Genomic DNA, 22,161 nt, shown 5'->3' with positions numbered 1-22,161 from the left:
GTCCGGGAAGATCCCACATGCCGCGGAGCAACTAAGCCCGTGCGCCACAACTACTGAGCCTGAGCTCTAGAGCTCGTGAGCCACAACTACTGAGCCCACGTGCCACAACTACTGAAGCCCGCGCGCCTAGAGCCCATGCTCCGCAACAAGAGAAGGCACTGCAATGAGAAAGCTGCGCACCGCAAGGAAGAGTAGCCCCCGCTCGCTGCAACTAGAGAAAGCCTGCTTGCAGCAACAAAGATCCAATGCAGCCAAAAATAAAATAATTAATTAATTAATTTAAAAAAAAAAGTTTTCTGAATTTCTATGAAATTCAAAAGTCTGGTGACATGGGCTCTGGAGTTAAGAGAGCTGGTTCTGGGTCAGGTCCTGCTTCAAATGCCCTGTGTGTGATTTCGGAGGAACACCTAAACCCTCGGGGTCTTCCTGCCATCAAGAGGGTTGGAGCATGCCCAGCTCTTGGCCAGTTGTCAGGTCCCTTTAAAAGTGGCTCAGCCCCACACCTGCTCCTCCTGCCTCCCCTCTCTCCATCCCTTAAGCCGGTCTCAAGTGCTGTCTGGGTGGTGCAAACTGTATTTGGTTTCTCAAGGGAAGGACACCGCTAAATAAATAAGTAAACAAAAAGCAAAGTTCTTAGTTACCCTTACCCTCGAGAAGCTTAAAAAAAGTTCCCTCTGGGAACTTTGCTGCCGAGTGAGCTTTCTTGACCTTCCCCGTTGGTTCTGGATCGGGCAGGACTCCTGTATTTGTCAGTGACAGAAACTCAAGCCAGAAGAGGCTCCCAATCAAAGGCCACTCTGGGAGCCATGAAGGCTGTAATCAGGTACTTCAGTGCCATGAGATCTCATGCTCTCTCCATCTCTCCCCATCTTGGGGTCTCTATGGGGACCTCATTTTCTCTGAGAGTAAACAGGTTTTCTCCCAGCAGTGGGAAAGACAGTGCTGGTATCCTCAGGCTTAGGTCCTCCAGCTTGATGAAAAAAGAGAAGGGAGAGCATCTCTCTTCCTGTTTCAGAATATAGATGCTCCAGGGAAGGACTTTACTGGCCAGCCTTAGTCACATGGCTAAGCCTTGGACTTATCACTTGGGGGGGGGGAGGAGTTCTATGATTGGCCAGGCCTGAATCACATGTCCAGTCAGGGGGTGGGGCCCTGTGATTGGCAGCTCACCCAGCATCACATGACTGATATAAGATGAGCACAGCTCTCCAGGGGCTGGAAAGGAAGGTGGACAGAGCCAGGCCCCAGCTGTGCCCTAGCTCCCTCTGACCACAACCCAAGGAGCCCTAGACTGGACATCAGACCCACGAGATCCTGAAGTGCTGGTCAGTGGGTTTTGCACATCTCTTACTTCAAGAGATTTATATAGATAGATAGATAGATATAGATAGATAGATAGATTTAATTTTTATTTATTTTTGGCTGCATTGGGTCTTCACTGCTGCGCGTGGGCTTTCTCTAGTCACCGTGAGAGGGGGCTACTCGTCTTTGCGGTGCGCGGGCTTCTCATTGCGGTGGCTTCCCTTGTTGCAGAGCATGGGCTGTAGGCGCGCAGGCTCAGTAGTTGTGGCGCACGGGCTTAGTTGCTCCACGGCATGTGGGATCTTCCCGGACCAGGGAACAAACCTGTGTTCCCTGCATTGGCAGACGGATTCTTAACCACTGCACCACCAGGGAAGTCCCAGGATTTATTTTCAAGTGAACTTTTACTTGGAAGACCAACCAGAATTGTTCTGGCTGAGGCAGGAAGGGATGGACAGAGGAAGCAGCGCTCAGAGTCTCCTCCCTCCCACCCTCGTCCAGGCTTCTCCACAGAGCAGAACCTGAAAGTCACAGAGCCATCCCCGCCCAGCACACATGGGAGCGAGATCCCATTTTACAGACAGGAAAACTGAGGCTCTGAGGGCTCTACTCCTCGCCCGAGAAATTCCTCAGCAGTTCACAGCCACGTCTTCTGCTGCCCAGACCAGGCGGTTGCCCGGAATTTGGGCCAGCCTCCTTTTCGCCCAGATGTTGGACCAAGTCCTTTGAATTCCCGGTGGAAGGGAGAGGTCCACAGACATCTCAGAGCTCAAATTAGGACTGTGGACTGGGGCTCCCTAACCTGCTTTGTGGAGAGCTTGGGAAGTGACCCTGTGATGTGGCGGCTGGCAAGTGACTTCAGCCTGGGCAGCAAGACCCTTTTTCATGAGCGTGAACCGCCCTCGGCCCCAACGAAACAGCAATGGGCTCCAGGCCTGAGGTTGTGCCCGCAGGATTCGCTGAGCCCAGCTGGTCAGCCCAGCCAGAGACGCAGTCGCCGAAAGCCACAAGAGTCCCCACCCAAGGGACCTCTCCTGCCCTGTGCAGCCCCTGTTGTCTGCTGGTGGCACCCCCCCCCCGGGAAGGGCCAGCCCAGTCCTCCCTAGGACAACCCAGTTGCCGGGAGGGCCCCGTGTCAACGCGGGAGGGCCCAAGATTTGCGGCCCCCGCGTTGACAGGCAGTGGGTGCACAGAGAGACGGGTGTGAGTGGAGCGCAGGGGCGTCGGGAGTGACTGGATTGAGGCCGGTGTACACAGGCCCCAGTGGACTTTCTCCTGGACTCACAAGAAGACGACGGTCGTGGAGCAGGGCGGGGTCAGCTCTGTACTTAGGTCCACGCTCCACTGGAGGACCAGTTCCTCCGTCCTGGTCCACATCGCTCTGCCTGGAACTGTGTCTGGTAACTAGTCGGCTCTTTGCATTGATGGCAACTCCGCTGTTCCAGTGTCTCTGGCTAAAACCCAGAGGTCACCCTTGAAGCCTCATTTTCTCACATCTCACACCCAAACGCTGGGTCGCCTTTTACTTCGCCTTTTACTGGCTCACCTTCAAAGGGAAGTGCAAGGCCAGCTGCTTCTCCCCACCTGCACTGCCTCTGCCTGGTCCAGGCCGCTGTCTCTTCTCGCCTCGACTGTGCTGTGGTATCCCCGCCGTGCTCTGTCCCCGTGAGCCCGCCCTCACCCCACGTGGTCTGTCCCAGCGCAGCAGGCCGAGGGATGCTTGGAGAACTTGACTTCAGTCTGCTCCTGGGCCTCCCCTCTCAGAAGCCCCCAAGGTCTTTCCATCTATACTGCGGTGAATAGCATCCCCCCACCAAATTCACATCTGCCTGGACCTGTGAGTGTGACGTTATTTGGAAATAGGGTCTTTGCAGATGTAATCAAGTTTAAATGAGGTCAGACTAAAGTAGGGTGAGCCCTAATCTAATGACCAGGGTCTTTATAAGAAGAGGGGAATTTAGGCACAGACACAGAGGGAAGACACATGTGTGAAGACAAAGGTGCAGGGGGGAGGAATGCAGCCACAGGCCAAGTGAGGCCATCAGAAGCCAGAAGAGACAAGGAAGGATCCTCCCTGAGAGCCTTCAGATGGAGCCTGGCCCTGCTGACACCTTGATTTCAGACTTCTGGCCTCCAAAACCGTGAGACAATATACTTCTGTTGTTTGACACCATCCAGTTTGTGGCCATTTGTTATAGCAGCCACAGGAGACTAATACCGCCTCCTCTATCTGCCTTGTGGAGATTGCAATGCTCATCATCTAGCAAAGGCTCTGAGAAATCCTGCAAGGAAGCACGTGTTCCATTTTCCCGAGCTTATCCCATCATGCAAGCATCCAGTTGCAACTACCCTTTCACTTCCCATGGGACCCACTTTGGGAAATGTTGGACTAGAAAATTCCTGACGTCCCCTCCAGGCTGAAAGTTCTGTTGCTTTTGGAATCGGAAGCCAAGCCATGAAATAAATAGTAAATTGTATGCATGATTAGATGCTAATTTTAAATATAGTCAAAATGCTCCTGCAATTGTGGGGAGAGCAAAACGAGTCCGGGGAAGAGCAGCTGCTCTAGTTAACCAGCTCTAGTGAAGCAGTCAGATGTGAGCGCCACTGACCCCGTAGGAGCTCAGTCTGAGGTCGGTCACTGTGGGACTGAGAACCGTGTAGTGTGTAAGACTCTTTCCTTGGGCTGTGTTCCTAGAAGTGGACTTGCTGGGGCAAAGGCTTTGCATTTTTAAGACATGTGACTCATAGTGCCAAACTGCTCTCCAGAAGGTTGTACAGATTTAAACTTCCACTAACGCAGACCAGCGGTACCCGTTCTCCCATCTGTGCCAACACTGGCCATTATCCTATTTGACATCTATAAATTGTCCTGTGTGTTTTGACCACAAAGGTAAATAGAGCTTTTATTGAGTTATCTGAGTTTCTACCGAGTCATGCCCAGAGCAGCCTGCCCACCAGCCCATCGCTGCCAACAGAGGACTCTTGCCAATGACTGGGCAGCGGTGCCCTGAGGTCAGGCCAAATTTTTGGAGGAAACAGCAAACCACACTCAGATTTGGCCCGAAATATTAAACTCTGAAAAAGAGAAGATTCAGTGTCATAGGATCCTTCCCCGAGGCAGAGTGGGAGAGAGAAAAGAGGTTGGGATTTGGAGTCAGGAACACCCGAGGGTTTGTCCTGACCTGGCCCCTTTCTAGCTCCGTGACCTTGGGCAACTCACGTGAGCTCTTTGCACCTCAGTTTCCTTATCTTTGATGTGGGGTAACGACAGCCCCAACCTCTCTGAGTTTGATGGGGATTAAATCATTTCCTCGTTGTGAGATGGGCTTTGCGTATGGAACCCTAAGACGAGCTGGGGTTCCAGGTGGCCCAATCCAGAGCGCATCGCAGAGAGGTGTAGTCCAGCCACCAAAATGGATTAGGAAGGAATTTGGATTCCCGCTTGCCGTCCTCCCAAACGTCAAGGGGAATCCACTCCTTAGCCCACTGTTGTGTTTCTTAACATCCTGCTTCCTCTGCCCCCTGCGTGTCTTGCGTCCATCCTGCGGCAACTCCAGGACCCCCGCAGCCCCCCAATCCCCCGCAAAGGTCAGCTCTCACTTTTGCCCTTTGCCCCCTCCACTTTGCTTTTGTCATGGAAATGAGCTTCCTCTCTCCAGTTTTGCTTGTTTTCTCATGGCCTCCCCTAGAATCTAGATTCTCCACAAGAAAGGGAGGATCCTCCCCTCTATTCTCTGGCCTCTGTGGGTCCTGTTTCCCTCTACCTACTCCCGACTCTGCCTACGATGTGGAACCAGTCTGAGAAAGACAGAACTCTCTTCGGGAAGCGGGGTGGGAGGGAGCCGAGTGGGCAAAGACAAAAAACTCTTTAACTGACGGGGACCCGTTCTGTACACATATCCGCATGTGCTCCTCGCTGCCGCTGGCTCCCCTGCTTCCGTCACGTCTCCCTTAACTGAAGCTTTGTAACATCTTTGGAGCTTTCCCTGTAGTGAACATGTTCTGTTCTTCCTCTGACTCTCCCAAAAGAGAGGTGAGGGGGGGCAAGTTCTAACCCGAGTTTTGGGGCCAGACCAGCATGGCGGCCCAGCCTTGGGAGAGGCAGGCGTGGGAGGTCGGGGCTGATGGGAGGTCGTCTTCAGGGGCTGCCTCTTTCTCCAGCCTCTTCCCCCCATTGGCAGAGGGCCCCGGTGCTTACACAGCATGTGTTCACACAGAACTCCACCGAGGGTCGCCTCTCCCTCCGCCACCACCCTCACCCTCCTGCTGGGGTCCTGAGAGCGCCGGGGTGCCGAGCCCCACCTCAGCCTCGCCCTGAACCTTGTCCTGTTCCCTAAGATGCAGAGCGTGCTCTGTTCCTGTGTGTCCCGTCCAGCCCTGGCGGGAGGGCGGAGCAAGGTTCGGGGCGCGGGAGAGCTGGAGAGGTGGGGTCAGCCTGGGGTCAGCCGGCCCCCTCATTAGGAGCTGGGTGGCCTCACGTAGGATGCTGAGCCTCTACAAGCCTCACCCTCCTCCTCCGCGAAGTGGTCGTGATTACACCTGCCCCCGCACGGCACAGGGCTCGGAGGAAACTGAACCTGCTAGGCACGCTTAGCTGTGGGCCTCCGTGCATTCCCTCTCTGTGCACCAGGCATCTGCCGGCTGTCCATTCACCACTCCGTGCCGGGCGTCCCGCCAACTCCTGGTGATACCCGAGGAATAGTAGCTGCCGGGGTGGTCGCTGACGGTCACACCCAGTGGGCGTAATTGCTTTGATGAGAGTACAGGGCCTGTGGGCTTAAAGGGGGGCCTAATCCAGCCTGGGGTGACAAGGGAAGGCTCCCTGGAGGAGGTGGTGACTGAGCCAGGCCTTAAACAGTGTGTGAAAAGTAGTTGTTCATTTTTCCATCTGTGTGATTAACAAGCATCTATAGCACGTCTACAGAGTACAAATGCCAAGTCAGGTGTTGGGAAAACAAGGGCACATCAAGTGTTGGCCCTGGGAGATTTGAGGCCAGGAAAGTGGCGAGGACGTCTCAGACCTCCCTTTCCAGGCTGCACGGGGCCAGGTCGCGGCCAGGCTGGGTGCGGGAGTGCTGGCAGGGCTGTCCCCACGTGGGGGTCAGAGCCAAGGGCCCACACCCCGTTAGGTATGGGAGAGCCGTGTGGTGGAGTAGCACGCAGCCAAGAACAAGAGGAGGCGGCGCTGCCTCTGGTTTGGAACGACCTCCAAGATACATCGTTAAGGGAGAAACAGCAAAGTGCCAGACTGCGGGATGGGGCCATTATGCTACATACGTGTGCACGTGTGTGAGTACACGTAGGGGGCGCCCAGGACACGGGCTGGCACGTCTCTCACCCACCTGAGACCCTGCCCCTGGGAGGATGTTTGCTGCTCATCTGAGGAGCCCACGGGGTTGCAGAAAGCCAGCAGGGCTGGGGGGAGAGGGGACAGGCCCAGAGCAGGCAAGCAAGGCTGGGGTGAAGGCCCGCCCCGACACGGGGTTGCCGTGTGACCTTGAGGTGGATGCTTGTTATGTGTATACAGACATGTGATGGGGTGTGTGACTCAGCCGTGACCCGCTCCGCCACGCGTGAGCCTCAAAGACATGCTGAGTGAAGGAAGCCAGGCACAGTGTGTGAGTCCGTCCACAAGCAGTGTCCAGAACAGGCAAATCCATAGAGACAGAGTACGTGCAGGGTCGCTGGGGGCTGCGGAAGGGGGAGTGAGTGATGTTGGGACTGGGGTTTTTTGGGGGATGATGGAAATGCTTTGGAACTAAACAGAGGTAGTGGTTACACAACACTGTGAAGGTACCAAATGCCACTGAATTGTCTACTTTAAAATGGTCAGTTGTTTTTCTTTTTTTTTAATTGAAGTATAGTTGATTTACAGTGTTGTGTTAATTTCTGCTGCACAGAAAAGTGACTCAGTTATACATATATATTCTTTTTCATATTTTTTTCCATTCTGGTCTATCACAGGATATTGAATATAGTTGCCTGTGCTCTACAGTAGGACCTTGTTGTTTATCCATCCTGTATGCAAAGACATAGCTGCTCACCCCAACCTCCCACAGTCCCCTCCCCCTTGGCAACCACAAGTCTGTTCTCTATGTCTGAGAGTCTGTTTCTGTTTCAGAGATATGTTCACTTGTGTCATATTTTAGATTCCACGTATAAGTAATACCATATGGTAGTTGTCTTTCTCTTTCTGACTTACCTCACTTAGTATGATAATCTCTAGTTGCATCCATGTTGCTGCAAATGGCATTATTTCATTGTTTTTTTATGGCTGAGTAGTATTCCATTGTGTATACGTACCACATCTTCTTTTTCCATTCCTCTGTCAATGGACATTTCAGTTGTTTCCACATCTTGGCTATTGTGAGTAGTGCTGCTGTGAACATTGTGGTGCATGTATCTTTTTGAATTACAGTTTTGTCTGGACATATGCCCAGGAGTGGGATTGCTGGATCATATGGTAGCTCTATTTTTAGTTTTTAAGGAACCTCCATATTGTTTTCCATTGTGACTGTACCAGTTTACATTCCCAACAACAGTGCAGGAGGGTTCCCTTTTCTCCACACCCTCTCCAGCATTTATTATTTGTAGACTTTTTAATGATGGCCATTCTGACGGGTGTGAGGTGGTACCTCATTGTAGTTTTGATTTACATTTCTCTAATAATTAGCGATGTTGAGCATCTTTTCATGTGCCTGTTGGCCACCTGTATGTCTTCTTTGCAGAAATGTCTATTTAGGTCTTCTACCCATTTTCAACTGGGTGGTTTTTTTGTTATTGAGTTGTATGAGCTGTTTGTATATTTTGGAAATTAAGCCCTTGTTGGTCGCATCATTTGCAAACATTTTCTCCCATTCTATAGGTTCTCTTTTCATTTTGTTTATGGTTTCCTTTGCTGTGCAAAAGCTTGTAAGTTTGTTTAAGTCCCATTTGTTTATTTTTGCTTTTACTTCTGTTGCCTTGGGGGGCTGACCTAAGAGAACAGTGGTATGACTTATGTCAGAGAATGTCTTGCCTCTATGCTCTTCTAGGAGTTTTATGGTTGTCCTCTCTTACATTCAGGTCTTCAAGCCATTTTGAGTTTGTTTTTGTGTATGGTGTGAGGGTTGTGTTCTAACTTCATTGATTTACATGTGACTGTCCCGCTTTCCCAGAACCACTTGCTGAAGGGACTGTCTTTTTCCCATTGTATATTCTTGCCTCCTTTGTCGAAGATTAATTGACCATAGGTGTGTGGGTTTATTTCTGGGCTCTCTATTCTGTTCCATTGATCCATATGTCTGTTTTTGTGCCAATACCATGCTGTTTTTATTACTGTAGCTTTGTAGTATTATCTGAAGTCTGGGAGCATTATGCCTTAAAATGGTCAGTTTTATGTTATGTGAATTTTGCCCCCATAAATTCTTTTAAAAGAATTCAAATGTTGTCCCAATGACCGTGCATGTGAGGACGGCCGCCCCGGGCCCCAGGCAGCTGGCCAGGGAAGAATGGGGCCCAGGCAGCCATGAATCTGCATTTCTAGGTGAAACCTCCTGTTTTGCAGATGGGAGCAACTGACTGTGGGTATTTGACCCACCCATGGGGGCCGGTTCCAGGTCACGGCCGCCAGTCTGTGGCCTCTGCCCAAGAGCATCCACCCTTGGTCCAGAGTGCCTTGACGGCTGCCCACAGGTCTCGGGCTTTGTTGGGAAACAGGAGGGCAGATGGAAAAGTACCCCCAGGGGGGAGAGAGTCCCAGACAAACTGAAGACGCTGGTGGTTTTCAAAGACACGAGCTGCAGCCTCTTAAAATTCCCCAGGCCTCCCTGCCATGGATAAAATGCTTTCTGGGGAGATTGCAAATGTTTGCTCTGGTGGGACTTTGTTATAAGTGGACTTGGTTTTGTTTAGTTGGTTACGGTTTTATTTGGTTAAAAAAAACCAACCCTGCAAAATCATCTTACCTGAGGACTCCACGTTAATCCAAAAAAACCAAGAAAGGGCAAACAAGATGGACGAGGAGTCTGACTGCCCGCTGCACGTCGGGTCTGGCTGCAGAGCCCTTCATCGGACCAGCCTGTCATAGTTGCTACCGTTTCTGGAGTGCCTACTGTGTACCAACCGTCCCGGTCAGCCCTGTATGGTTCCTTCTTTCTAATCCTGCCAAAGGCTTCACAAGGCAGGAACTGTTGTTGCATTGTTTTAAAGATGAGGAAACTGAGGCCCAGAGAGGTGAAAGTGCTTGCCCCAGGTCACACAGCTGGGAGGTGGCAGGGATGGACATTGTAGCCTGTCTGGCTCTTTCAACGGTATCTCACAGCCACTTAGGCTGAAAACCAGACCTGCCCTCAGAGTAACGCTCACGGAGGCCACCTGGTCACCGAGATTTCTGGGGCGCTGAGCAGAGCCCTGTGTCTGCCAGCGAGCCTGCAAGGCCACCGGCGAGCAACCGTCCCGTGGTGCCCAGGTGGCAAGGTGTCACCCAGGTCGAGGCCAGAGAAAGGCCATGTGCAGACCCCCCTCCCTGGCCACTTAAAGCCGCACCCCTGCACCTCACTGGGGTGGCTTTCCACAGCAGATGCAACCCCTGCTCCCACCAAGGACCCCTAACAATCCACCCAAGAGGGAAATGTCTTTGAAATTCCTGATCTTAAGAAGTCCGTTTGCTTTGCTCCTGGGCTTTGGGGGAGATGGTCAGCCCATCTTTAAGAAATCTGCTTCAGGTGAGCCCCCGCCTGCCCCAGCCGATGACCTTTGTGTCTGTGCACATGTGTTAATCCCTCAGCATCTTCTCTGAGGCCGGTAGGCTGACACGTGAGCTTCACCAGCTCTTCCAACCCCCGTGTTCTCTGATTTTAACCAGCTCCAATTCTGAGTTCACTGCCAAGCCTTTCCCTGCCCCAGGGCCTTTGCACATCCCTTCCCTCCCCCAGGGGCCCTCCCTGATGCTTCTTTCTCTGTGATACTCTCGCTAATGCTCCCTCTCCCTGCTGCTGTTCTTTTTAGCACGAATCACAGCATATAATTATACATTTAATTTTATATTTGTGTTTACTGAGGGCAGAGGCCTCGCCAGCACACAGTAGGTGTTCAGTAAATATTTGTGGACCAGCCGGCTGGATGCGCCAATGTTGTAGGAATTTTTCTGTGGCCTGAGCAGTGTGCGGTGCCCACGCATTTGCTATCCCATGGCGCCCTCTGGCGGACATTAGGCAGATGCCAGGCTGAGACTAACCCCTTTCTCCTCTCCTTTCAGCATCGTCCCCAGCCCCGTGCCACCTGGGACCTGGCCACCAAGGTGTGGCCACCATCGGTGACGTGTGTAAGTACATGAAGCAGCAGAAATGGGTCTTCTTGGAGTTCTGTGAGCTGCTTCTGGATGACCAGGTGAGTTGGAAGTCAGCCAGCTTCTCACATTATTATCAATAATATTGTCATTGTTATTAACTAGCGTTAGTAATTTTCAACATAAAACACTCATTGTGCGCCACCCGTGGATCCCTGAGCAGCCTCTCCCTGTTGTCGCCTGGGTCCCTTCCCTCTCTGCTCTTCCAGGTGGTGATGGAGACCGTGGTGGGCACGTCCCTGTCATTAACCCATCTCCGTCGCCCCTGGATTTGCATTAAAGCTCATGGGGAAAAGGTCAAGCGAGTTTCTATCCTGAGCCAGGGAATGTGACGCTGTGGGACAGACATCCCAGACACTCAGAAAGCAGAGTCTGAATATCAGAGGAAGCCCACAAGTTCCCGCTTGGGCCTGGCACCTGCACACATGCTGAGGACGACGACACAGAGGCTTCCGGCGCGGGAGCGGGCGCAGCTCCGGGAAATTGACAGGCATTGCTCAAGTCTGAGGGAGGCACGAGTCAGCCTGCAGACAAGGGTGAAGTTCATCTGGCGTATACTTTGCGGTTCGAACCCCAAACTGAAAATATTATCGAAAAAACCTCGGTGAAGGTTTTATTGTTCTCGGCTCCTCTGTTTATTCAAGAAGTTATTATTTTTTACTGTTTTTAAATTCAGTACTTTAAAAAGTAAAAACAGAGAAGGATCTAGGTTAGAAAAAAGTGCTTTTATTCTAGCCAAAACGCCCGTGGGGAATCCCTCCTTTCTCCCTACCTGTGAGAACCTGGGCACATCCTGTAACCTGGACGAAACTCAGTTTTTTTGGTCTATAAAATGGGTATACTGTTATCTGCCTGAAGGTCGTAGGGAAAATGCAATCAGATCATGTATAGGAAGGCATTTTGGAAACCGGAAACGTCAAAACTGCGTCCTGGCGATCATTACTATTCTTTAACCTCGCACTTGGAGCTTTTCTTGGAACTCAAGCAAGTTCTACCAGCCTGGGGACGGTGCTGGTTTGTCAGAGGGCTGGTTGCTGCCTGTGAGCCTCAGTTTCCTGGTGCCCACGGGCCTGTCGACCTGTGGCTAGATGGCACGTCGAGCTTGGCCGTCCCATGCCGGGCGCCTGCTGGGGAGAGGATTTCAGGGCTGGTGCGCCGGTGCGCCTGTGGACTCAAGATAACACTGTGTCTCGAATAAGCCAGAGCTTGTGTACCCAAAGGACCATGTCCCCTTCAAAGTGGGCCCTGGCCACCTCCGCACTGAGTTGATGATGTCTCCGGGCCTTAAGACAGGCCTGCCACTCAGGGGAAGTGGCTTCAGAGCTGGGTGACCCCTTCCTCGGGGTGGCTGGGAAGCAGCCAGGGTCACTGCAGGGCGGCAGGTCAGCGAGGACCGCCCTGCGCTGCCGCAGGCCTCACCAAACCCCAACAGCAGCCGGGGTGCTGGCTCTGCAGCACTGCGACTCTCCCCTCCCACGTGACACCGCTGAAGGGACCACCCCACCGACTGACGCGTTGCCTGCTTAAATAATCTGCCTTTTCCTGCCTTTTCCTTCAGCCTGTATGAGCCGTGTCACCGTCCAGGCCTGTCTCGTTAAGCCATAGGCAGTCCTCAGAATGAGGCGGTTCTAAACATCCTTTTAAAGTAGACGGCGAGCGGCTCAACTCAGTAGCCTTCTTTCTGGGTCATGTACTTAAAAAAACCTGTTTATTGTACAAACCTATGAGGACTTAAAAATTGAGATTTTCTGAAAGGCTCGTCACTGAGCAAATCCAAATGCTCTCATTGCGCTCTGTTCCCTTCCTGTTTCGACTTTATACAGACGTGCGTGTGTGCCCGTGCATGTCATCCTGACATAGGAGTGTAAGCGAGGGTTGTCCTCTTCGCCCGCACAAGCGAAGTATGTTTCAACGTTGCCAAATGGTTAATACTTTGACTGCGCAGCTACCATAGGGTAATTAACGCGTCCCATGTTGGCTGGCATCTAGACTTTGCTACTCAAAGTGTGGGCCATGGGCCAGCAGCAACAGCACCACCAGGAGTTGGTTAGAAATGCAGAGTCTCAGGCCGTGCCCAGGACCTGCTGAATCAGAATCTACATTTTACTCGGATGCAGGGAATTTGTGTGTTCATTAAGGTGTCAGTGTGTAAAATGTTGGATGTATTTGGACAACACGGTGATGTCCTCACGAGAAGAAGGCCTTGCAGGGCGTTCACTTCTGTGGGTCCTCGTGTGTAAACGACTCTTGAGAAGAAGCTGGGGGCTTTAGGGACCCAAGTAAATGTAAGTGCTTGCTCCCAGCTCATCTCCAGTCAGCCTTCAAAGTCGTGCTTCTTTGGGATGTTCCAGCACTGGAAAAAAAATCACAGCCATAGAGCCAAGTGTCTGTTGCCCGCTTGGGTGGAGAGAGGAGATGACAAGAAAATGGGCCAGAAATTTTTAGGAACAATGGGCTGATGCCACAGGAAGGGAGACGGCATAACGGTGGCAACACCAAGTTTCATGAGTTGGAATTAAATGACGTCATCGCTGATTCCTGCCGCTGTTTAGTCTTACCCGGAGTTGCTGTGTTTGTTACTTGGAAAATGTGTGGTGACCATGTGACCTGCAACCAGGTCACCGTTCCTGTGGCGCCATCTTTAAAGCTCCGGGAGGTCCACGTGGTCTGCAGCAGCTCGTCACCCTTGGTCTGGGGCTGGGTAGGAGCCTTCATTTCTCCCTTCCTGACTCGTTCCACACAATGTCCTCAAGGACGACAATCAAAACGAGGAGATGCAATAAAAGAAGCATAATTAAACCCCAAACGTTTCATTTGGTTTGAACATTGCTTCTTTATCAATTTGAGGTCTCAAGTACCTCCCCCCCAAATTCCTCAAAACAAAGTACATGCCACTAACGCTTGCATTTGCAACCCCCAGAGCAGTGATGCCGACCATTAACTCTCTACCAGACCCACCACAGCACTCACCTCGGCTGGCGTTTTCAAGTGGTGTGCTGTTTCTTCGTGATTTAGTCTTGGTAAGTTTCTGATTCTAGGAATTGATCCTCTTCTTCTGGGTTATCCAGTTTGCCGGCCCGTAATTGTTCGTAGTGGTCTCTTGTGACCATTCTTCTTCCTCTGGCATCGGTTATAATGTCTAGTTTTTCATCTCTAGTTTTATTAAGTCTGCACAGACCTATAACTAATACAGAGATTGAGTCAGTGATCAAAAATCTCCCAACAAAGAAAAGTCCAGGAATAGATGGCTTCACTGGTAAATTCCACCAAACATTTAAGGAAGAATTAATGCCATTCCTTCTCAAACTCTTTCAAAAAACTGAAAAGGTGGAAACACTTCCAAACTGATTTTATGAGACCAGCATTACCCTGATACCAAAGCCAACGACACCACAAGAAAAAACTACAGGCCAATATCCCTGATGAACATGGATGCAAAAATTCTCCATAAAACACCAACAAACTGAATCCAACAGCACATTAAAAGAATCATATGCCATGACCAAGTGGGATTTATCGTTGGAATGCAAGAATGTTTCAACAAACAAAAGTCAATTAATGTGATACACCATATTAACCGAATAAAAGATAAAAGATATGATCGCCTCTATAGAAGCAAAAAAAAAAAAAAAAAGCATTTGACAAAATTCAACACCCTTTCATGATAAAAACTCTCAACAAGCTAGGAATAGAAGGAAAGTAACTCAACGTAATAGAGACTATATATAAAAAGCCCACAATTAATATCATACTCAATAGTGAAAAACTGAAAGCTTTTCCTCTAAACCAGAAACAAGGCAAGGATGCCCACTCTCACCTCTTCTATTCAACACAGTACTGGAAGTCCTAGCCAGAGCAGTTAGGCAAGAAAAAGAAGTAAAAGGCATTCAAATTGGAAAGGAAGAAATAAAATTGTCCCTATTGGCAGACAACGTAATGTTGCAAACTCTAAAGATGCCACCAAAAAACTGCTAAAACTAATAAATTCAGTAAAGTTGCAGAATACAAAATCAACATGCAAAAATCAGTTGCATTTCTATACCCTAACCACAAACTACCTGAAGGAAATTAGGAAAACAATCCTATTTACAATAGCACCAAAAAGAATAAAATACTTAGGAATAAACTTAACTAAGGAGGTAAAAGACTTGTATACTGAAAACTACAAAACACTGATCAAAGAAATTAAAGAAGAAACAAACAAATGGAAAGACATCCATGTTTATCCATGTTTCTGGACTGGAAGACTTAATATTGTGAAAATGTCCATACTACCCAAATATATCTACAGATTCAACGCAATCCCTATCAAAATCCCAACAGTATTTTTTACAGAAATAGAGAAAACTCTAAAATTCATATGGAACCACAAAAGATCACAAAGAGCCAGATCACTCTTGAGAAAGAACAAAGCTAGAGGCCTCACACTTTCTAGATTCAAAATATATCACAAAGCTGTTGTAATCAAAACAGTATGGTACTGGCATGAAGACAAACATAGACCAATGGAACAGAATACAGAGCCCAGAAATAAAACCACGCGTGTACGGTCAACTGGTCTTCAACAAGGATGCCAATGTTACATGACGGGGAAAGAACAGTCTCTTCAGCAAGTGATTTTTAGAAAACTGGACGTCCACATATCTTACACCACAGAGACTGGACCCTTACCTTACGCCGCACGTAAAACACATTAACTCCAAGTGGGTCAGACTTAAACAGGAGGCCTGAAACTCCTAGCATAGCACACAGGGGTTGAAAACTGTGTCCATACAACCTGTGCATGGATGTTTATGGCAGCTTTACTCATCACTGCCAAAACTTGGAGGCAAACACGATGCCCTTAGGTAGACGAATGGATAAACTGCGGCACAGCCAGAGAGTGGAATACTGTTCAGCACTAAAGAGAAATGCCCTGTCAAGCCGTGAAAAGACACAGAGGAACCTTAAAGGCATATTGCTGTGTGAAAGAAGCCAATCTGAAAAGGCTACTTTATGGGTCCAACTCTATGAGATTGTGGAAAAAGGCAAAACTATGAAGACAGTAAAAAGATCAGTGGTTGCCAGTGTGGGCAAGGGAGTGGAGGGATAGGGAGGCAGAGCCCAGATTTCTAGGGCATTGAAAATACTCGGAGTGCTGCCATGATGGTGGATACACGGCATCAGACACTTGTCCAAACCATGGAATGTACACCACCCAGAGTGAACCTAATGTAACTGTGGACTCTGGGTGGTGATGACATGTCAGTGTAGGTTCATCAGTTCATCAGTGACAAGTGCAGCATCTGGCGGAGACACTGATAGCGTGGGGAGGCTGTGCGTGTGTGGGGACAGCGGGTATGTGGGAAGTCTCTCTACCTTCCTCTCAATTATACTGTGCACCTAAAACTGCTCTTAAAAAAGTAGTCTTTTAAAAAACTCTTGGAAATTAAAACTATCACAGTCTGAATAAAATATCCAATAGAAGAGATAGAAGACAAAGTTAAGTATATTTTCCAGGAAACAAAGAGGAGGCAATGAGAGGAAATTAGAGGAGAGTCTAGGCAGCCCAATGTGTAAAAGTCAGAAAAATAAGAAACTGGAGAGGGTGAAACTCCCAAAGACGGAACATGGCAGTCTTTTTTTTAAAATTTATTTATTTATTTATTTATTTATTTATGGCTGTGTTGGGTCTTCATTTCTGTGCGAGGGCTTTCTCTAGTTGCGGCAAGTGGGGGCCACTCTTCATCGCGGTGCGCGGGCCTCTCACTATCGCGGCCCCTCCCGTTGCGGGGCACAGGCTCCAGACGCGCAGGCTCAGTAGTTGTGGCTCACGGGCCTAGTTGCTCCGCGGCATGTGGGATCCTCCCAGACCAGGGCTCGAACCCGTGTCCCCTGCATTGGCAGGCAGACCCTCAACCACTGCGCCACCAGGGAAGCCCACGGCAGTCTTTTTTTTTTTTAATTTTATTTATTTTTGGCTGTGTTGGGTCTTTGTTGCTGCGCATGGGCTTTCTCTAGTTGCGGCGAGCGTGGGCTTCTCACTGCGGTGGCTTCTCGTTGCGGAGCACAGGCTCTAGGCGCACGGGCTCAGTAGTTGTGGCGCACGGGCTTAGTTGCTCTCCGGCATGTGGGATCTTCCCGGACCAGTGCTCGAACCCGTGTCCCCTGCATTGGCAGGCAGATTGTTAACCACTGCGCCACCAGGGAAGCCCCTGGAACACAGCACTTTTGCCAGAACCGAGGAGCATGTGTCTCAGGTGGAAAGGGTCCACCAAGCATTAGCACAAGGCATCAAGGCACAGGACTGTTGACTTAGAGGAACCAAGGACTAAAAAGAAGATAGTAAAGGCTTCCTGAGTTAAAAAAAAAAAAAAAAAGGCAGGTCGCATGAGACAGGAACCGGAAGTTCCCGGACCCTCTTGGCGGCAAGGCTGGGAGGCCGCAGTGGGGTCTCCACAGTGCACAGAGACCCCGTAATTTCCACGCTTCCCATCAGTCCTGGGGCAGAGCCATTCCTTCCGTAAAGATCAGCACCCGGCTCGGGGAGCGCTCGCTGACCCAGCCGCACACCTGCAGTTGGCCGCAACTTCCCTGTGTCCTGTGTAAGGAGCGATCCCGTTTCATACTGGATCCTCAGTCAACACTTTGGGCAGCTGACCCTGTCACTGAAGGCTCCAGAATGCTGCTTTGGGATCAACAAGGATTTTACGGGCACCCCGCCCACTGTTCCCGGGCTTTTCCCAGGCCGTCTCTCCTTCAGGATACTTCTCTCTGCTTAAGCAGCCAAACCCAAATCTCCTAACAGAAGACAGGATTCAGCCACCTTCCTAGTTGGGTCATCTTTTCATTTTCCATTTTAATGCAGACGTCATCTGAGATGAGCCTATAAAACATTCCAACAGGAAGAACACAAAACCGCGGCACAATTCTGCAGACCCACAGACACAAGCCTGAGGGTGGCTGCCAGCGTGGCGGCGTGCCCGGGGACGTGTCTCCAAGGCCGGCCAGTGCCTCCCTACGTGGCGGCCACTCTCGCCTCACCTCGCCTCTCTGGGTCCCTCGAGTGCAAGTACCAGACACACTGTTGAATGAAGTTGTGGGCACCTGAGATGCTGGATGGAAGAGAGTGATCTTTAAAATTGTTTTTGTTTCCAAGTGCACTAAAAAAATGAAGGGACGTTTAGGACAAAGCTAAGTGAGATCAGTTGCGTCTACTGGAAGTAAAATGTTAAATGTGGCGACGGCGACCTTTGGGAGAGCGGCTCACTTGTCCCCGGCGATGATGGGGCTTTGGAAGCAGCAGGGGGGACCGCGGCGGCCCGGGTGCCGGTGTCAGAGCCGAGCACGGAAACACGCCAACGACCCACCAAGAACCGCGCCACTGAACTGCTGGAGAATGTCAACTGGTGGCTTTATTTCTTAAAAAAGTTACATTGAAAGAAGAGGTTGAAAAGTCAAGTATACTTGATCTGCACATATTTGCCAAGTCTCACAGGATTCAACCACTTAGATAATTGTTTTTATTGATAACCAGGATATACATATGAAAAGCCTCACATTGAAGCCCAATACACACGTCCAACCCAGATGACAGATATTGCAGAACAATCTCGGGAAACCCATCAGTCTCCTGTTCTCCTGTTAGTCCTCCGGCTGCGACTCCGAGCCCCCCGTTCACAGCCCACTTTTCTGCAGTGACTGAGTCCATTTCACACCCATCCCACAGCTCGTCTACTCAGCTAGACTGTCGTCCAGTAGGCCCTTTGTGGTTCTGCGCCGGCAGTGGTAGAAACCCTGATCGGGACAGGGGACGGGTTAATGCAAACGAAAGCAGAACAGCTCACAGATGAGCAGGGAGGCGTGGAGACCAGGAGGGAGACGCCCACTCTTCTCAGCGTGGGGCGTGGGCTCCGGGGACCCCCCCGACCTTGTCAGAGATGGCTTCCTCCTCAGTCCCGCGAAACACCGACAAGCCAGGCGAGTTTAAGGCGAGTCCCCAGGGAGGGGAGCTGTTTGCTCTCTGGCATAATTTTAAGCTCTGCACCAAGGGTCCTATCGCTTGTGACGTGGGTAAAGAAACAAAATGATACCCCAAAAAGGTAAGAACTGAAAAATCAAACAAGCTGTCGCCATCCTGAATACTGTCTGCAGGCGAGGCCCACAGGGCCCAGGGGCTCCTGCCTCGCGGCCCCCTCACCTCCTCAGCCGCACGCGCCCCCTGCACGGCCAGCTGCGCGAGTATCAGGCTGCAGGTACCAGGCCGCCACAGACGCTGCTGTCCGCTCACGGAGGGGCCGTTTACACGCTGCTAATTTGGCCGGAACCAAACAGGTCAGTGCCAAAGCCCTCTCACGCACTCAAGATTTTTTTAAAAAAATTAAAACAGGAGGGCAACAGAAGACCACACAGGAATGATTGTTCTTTGGATTGAGATATTCTCCAATATGCAATACATTCATAGTAAACCCCACGGGAGGGGGGACCCCGCGCAGCTCTCCCCTCTTCCCTGAAACGTCGGTTTCTAAAAAATAGCTTGTCTGTGGCACACGCCCATGACGTGTTATGTTGCCTGAACAACACGGCCCACTTTAAAACACACGTGCACGCACACACACAGACACGCGTGGACTTGCCCACAGGGTCAGGGCCCACCAGCCCCGGGCAGGGAGCGAACCTGCAGCGCCTGCGGCTCCTGCATCCAGGCCCCTCCTGGACCGAGGCGGGCCCTCGGGAATCACGGGGCCGGCGGAGCTCCCCGAAGCCACCAGCCGCAGAATAATCCCTGGTCACTGGCTTGGCTCGTTTTCTTCATGCCTGAGAAAAGCAGCTCAGCACACAGGATTTTAATAACCCGTGTAACAACCCACAAAACTTCTTAAAGAATGCCAAGTATGTTAACAAAACTCCTAACTGTGCAGGAAGATAATGACATTTGGCTTCTTCGTGCGGCCACGTCCCTTTGTTACTGGACGGTGACACGGATCAGAGCGCCACCCAGTTAGTGTGGGAACTCCGCCATCTGTGACCGTAAACGGATAAAACTCTGCTTGCTGCAAGCAACTGGTCTGCACTTGCCCTACTGGTCGCAGGTGAGCTGTCGATACCCTTTCCGACCCCAAATAAATAAAGTCCGTGAACAAGTCCCAGCATGATGCGAGAGCCTCACACCGAGAACTCGGGGCCCCCTTTCCTAGGTCTCGTCGGCAGTCGCCTGAATCGGAAGCCGACGCAGGGGTTCATCCAGAGCAGCGAGGGGGGGCCCCCAAAGACAGACTTCATCCCCTCCCACCGCAGCCTCCGCTCCCACGTCGGCTTCTCACTCTTCAGCCTCTCAATCTCCTGGGGGAGAAAGAAAAGCAAGTGGGCGGCAGCGCCAGGAAAACCCTCAGCAGGTACGGCTCAGGCGAGCGGTGACAGCAGCGGAAGCCCCACCAGACTCTCACGTCCCTCCGCACGTGGGAACGGGGCGTCGGGGTCAGCAGCGGGGGCTCTCCTGGCACCAGCCCCGCGGCCCCCGAGCACAGCCAGGCTGCAGCCACCAGCGGGGTGGACAGCCTAGGCAGCCCCAGAGGCAAAGGGGGAGCCAGTCCTCCGGGCCAGGGATTGATCTTTTTTTCCATGTATTGTATTACAAATATTTATCAAGCGCCTGCTCTGGGCCTTCAGTTCAAAGACATGAAGGTGACCAACTCCCTGCAGCTGCCAGGGGGCGGGGCCTCCTAGAAACGGAATGTGCCGGCTCTCCCTGCCCCAGCTCTCCCTGCCCGGCTCTGTTGACTCTCAAATCCCAGGGACGCTTGAAACCCGAGCTGCACGCAGTGAGGGGGGCACGTGCGGTGATGCTGTCACGGCCCCTCGGGGCTGCCCCGTCCGCCTCCCAGGTAACACGTGGGCCCCCGCTGTCCACAGCAGTGCTGCCCCCCGACTCGTGCTCGCACCAAGGCCTAAGCAGACACGGCGGAGAAGGAGCGTACCGTTTCATCGTTGCATATGGAGTGGATCTGGGTGCCGAACATCACTGCGGTGAAAGTGAAAAACAGCAGACCCTCAAGGCACAGGAAGATCAACAGGATTACAGTGACTGGAGGTGAAAAATCACTGCATTCTGTGAACGAGAAGAGGCTGGATGTGACTGGACATCCGAGCGCAGCGGGCATCCCAGGCCACAGGTTGGAGGGTTCAGCTCACGGAAGAGCCCCCTCCGTGCCGCCCTCAGGCCGGCGTCCACGGAGGAAGGAGCTCGTTTTGTAAACAGGCACACCCGCTGTCCACCAGGGGTGGAAGGCAGCCCTGCCAGGCAAGAATCCACACCACCACTTCCTGGTCAGCGGATTCGGAAGGTTCTGTATCACCCCAGGTTTCTACTGAGACTGTATTTGTGTACTGCACTGCGTACTAAAATACAGCTAAAGCCAGAAAAGATGAGAGTCGTGTGTGCCTACACCTGTGAGCAGGCCCCACTCGGGGCGCACACCCAAGTCCAGGGCCGCCCAGCTCGCGCCTGCCTGGCCTGGCTACCCTCGCGGGGCGACTGGTACTCAGCCACGCCCGGTCGACCAGCCGGAGCACACACAGGCCTGCTGGGAACAAGATGCATTCTCTCCCAGCCTCAAAAATCTGTAAAGTACAAATGAAACTCAGCAGAAACTATTAGCTGACTGAGGAGGACCAAGCGTATGTACGTGGCTTCGTTATAGCAAAAGGGCAGTGTAAGAACTGCCCCATCCTCTTTTCTTTAAAAGCTCAATTAATTGCTAAAACACCGAAGCGGATTTCCTTCGAAACCGGAGGACCCCTTCTTCCTCCCTTCTTCCGCTGCCTCCCCTCGCCCCCCACGGCGTGCACTTACCATTCCACTGCCCTCGGACGCAGGCGACGAACTGCAGCCCGCAGAGCACGAGCGCGTGCACGGACGCCAGCGCGATGTACATCTGCGGGGAGACACTCGTTAGCCCACGCGAGGACGAAAGGCCGCTGAACCGTACGTTTACTCCTGATCTCATGTGTCAGTGAAAATGAGTGAGGGAAGGAATGACAGCAGCAGTTGACATCCGCCTCGCCAGGACCACACGGGACCAAGGACAGTATCCACAGTGGGGAAATACGTTCTACCACTTCAGCAAGAGCCTATTAACAACTGTGGTTCAAGGTATCTGGGAGAGAATTAAATCACAGTAAAACACCTAGAATAACACAAGCAACATACACTCATCTGGTGGACTACTTCTACCAGTGACAGCACAGGTATAATGTGAGTCCCAGAGAAGAGGCTGCAGGTCTGACGTCAGAATAAACTTACTGGCTCCAGGTAAGGTTCCAGATAAAGAACTTACTACAAGTCACTCACGACGCGAGTATCTTTACTCACAGTGAAGAGCACGAAAAATCTCTGATTCTTTTCTCCGACACAATTGTTCACCCAAGGGCAGTGATGATCCATTTTCCGAATACATCTTTTGCAAATACTGAAAAGGAGCAGTTAGATTTTCACTATTCCACGCGCTGAGGAAACACCACCCAATGAAGACAGCGCTGGGAAGAGGCCA

General features: G+C 51.4%; 1 protein-coding gene and 1 long non-coding RNA gene across 4 annotated transcripts in view; one reads left to right on the top strand and one right to left on the bottom strand.

Moving 5' to 3' along the window:
- The window catches only part of LOC133077533 (uncharacterized), a 54,051-nt gene that overhangs the window by 6,835 nt on the left and 25,055 nt on the right, over nucleotides 1–22,161 (top strand). The window contains exon 3 of the long non-coding RNA XR_009697779.1: nucleotides 10,544–10,674. This is a non-coding gene — a long non-coding RNA (uncharacterized LOC133077533). The remainder of the gene's footprint in view (nucleotides 1–10,543; nucleotides 10,675–22,161) is intronic.
- The window catches only part of ZDHHC7 (zinc finger DHHC-type palmitoyltransferase 7), a 43,485-nt gene continuing 32,674 nt past the window's right edge, over nucleotides 11,351–22,161 (bottom strand). For 2 of the 3 annotated variants that reach the window (XM_061172293.1, XM_061172292.1), the window contains 4 exons: nucleotides 21,984–22,080; nucleotides 21,465–21,546; nucleotides 20,590–20,720; nucleotides 18,122–19,954 (listed from right to left, as the gene is read on the bottom strand). In XM_061172293.1, the coding sequence (XP_061028276.1) occupies nucleotides 19,778–19,954; nucleotides 20,590–20,720; nucleotides 21,465–21,546; nucleotides 21,984–22,080 (487 nt within the window). In that variant the 3' untranslated portion in view covers nucleotides 18,122–19,777. Of the gene's footprint in view, nucleotides 13,381–13,603; nucleotides 13,818–18,121; nucleotides 19,955–20,589; nucleotides 20,721–21,464; nucleotides 21,547–21,983; nucleotides 22,081–22,161 lie in introns of those variants that run through there. The other variant, XR_009697778.1, reaches the window with a different exon arrangement.

Source organism: Eubalaena glacialis, chromosome 18 (assembly GCF_028564815.1).
Source record: "Eubalaena glacialis isolate mEubGla1 chromosome 18, mEubGla1.1.hap2.+ XY, whole genome shotgun sequence".
NCBI lineage: Eukaryota > Metazoa > Chordata > Mammalia > Artiodactyla > Balaenidae > Eubalaena > Eubalaena glacialis.
The sequence above is the reverse complement of the archived record's forward strand: the minus strand, read 5'-3'. Positions and strand labels throughout refer to the sequence as shown.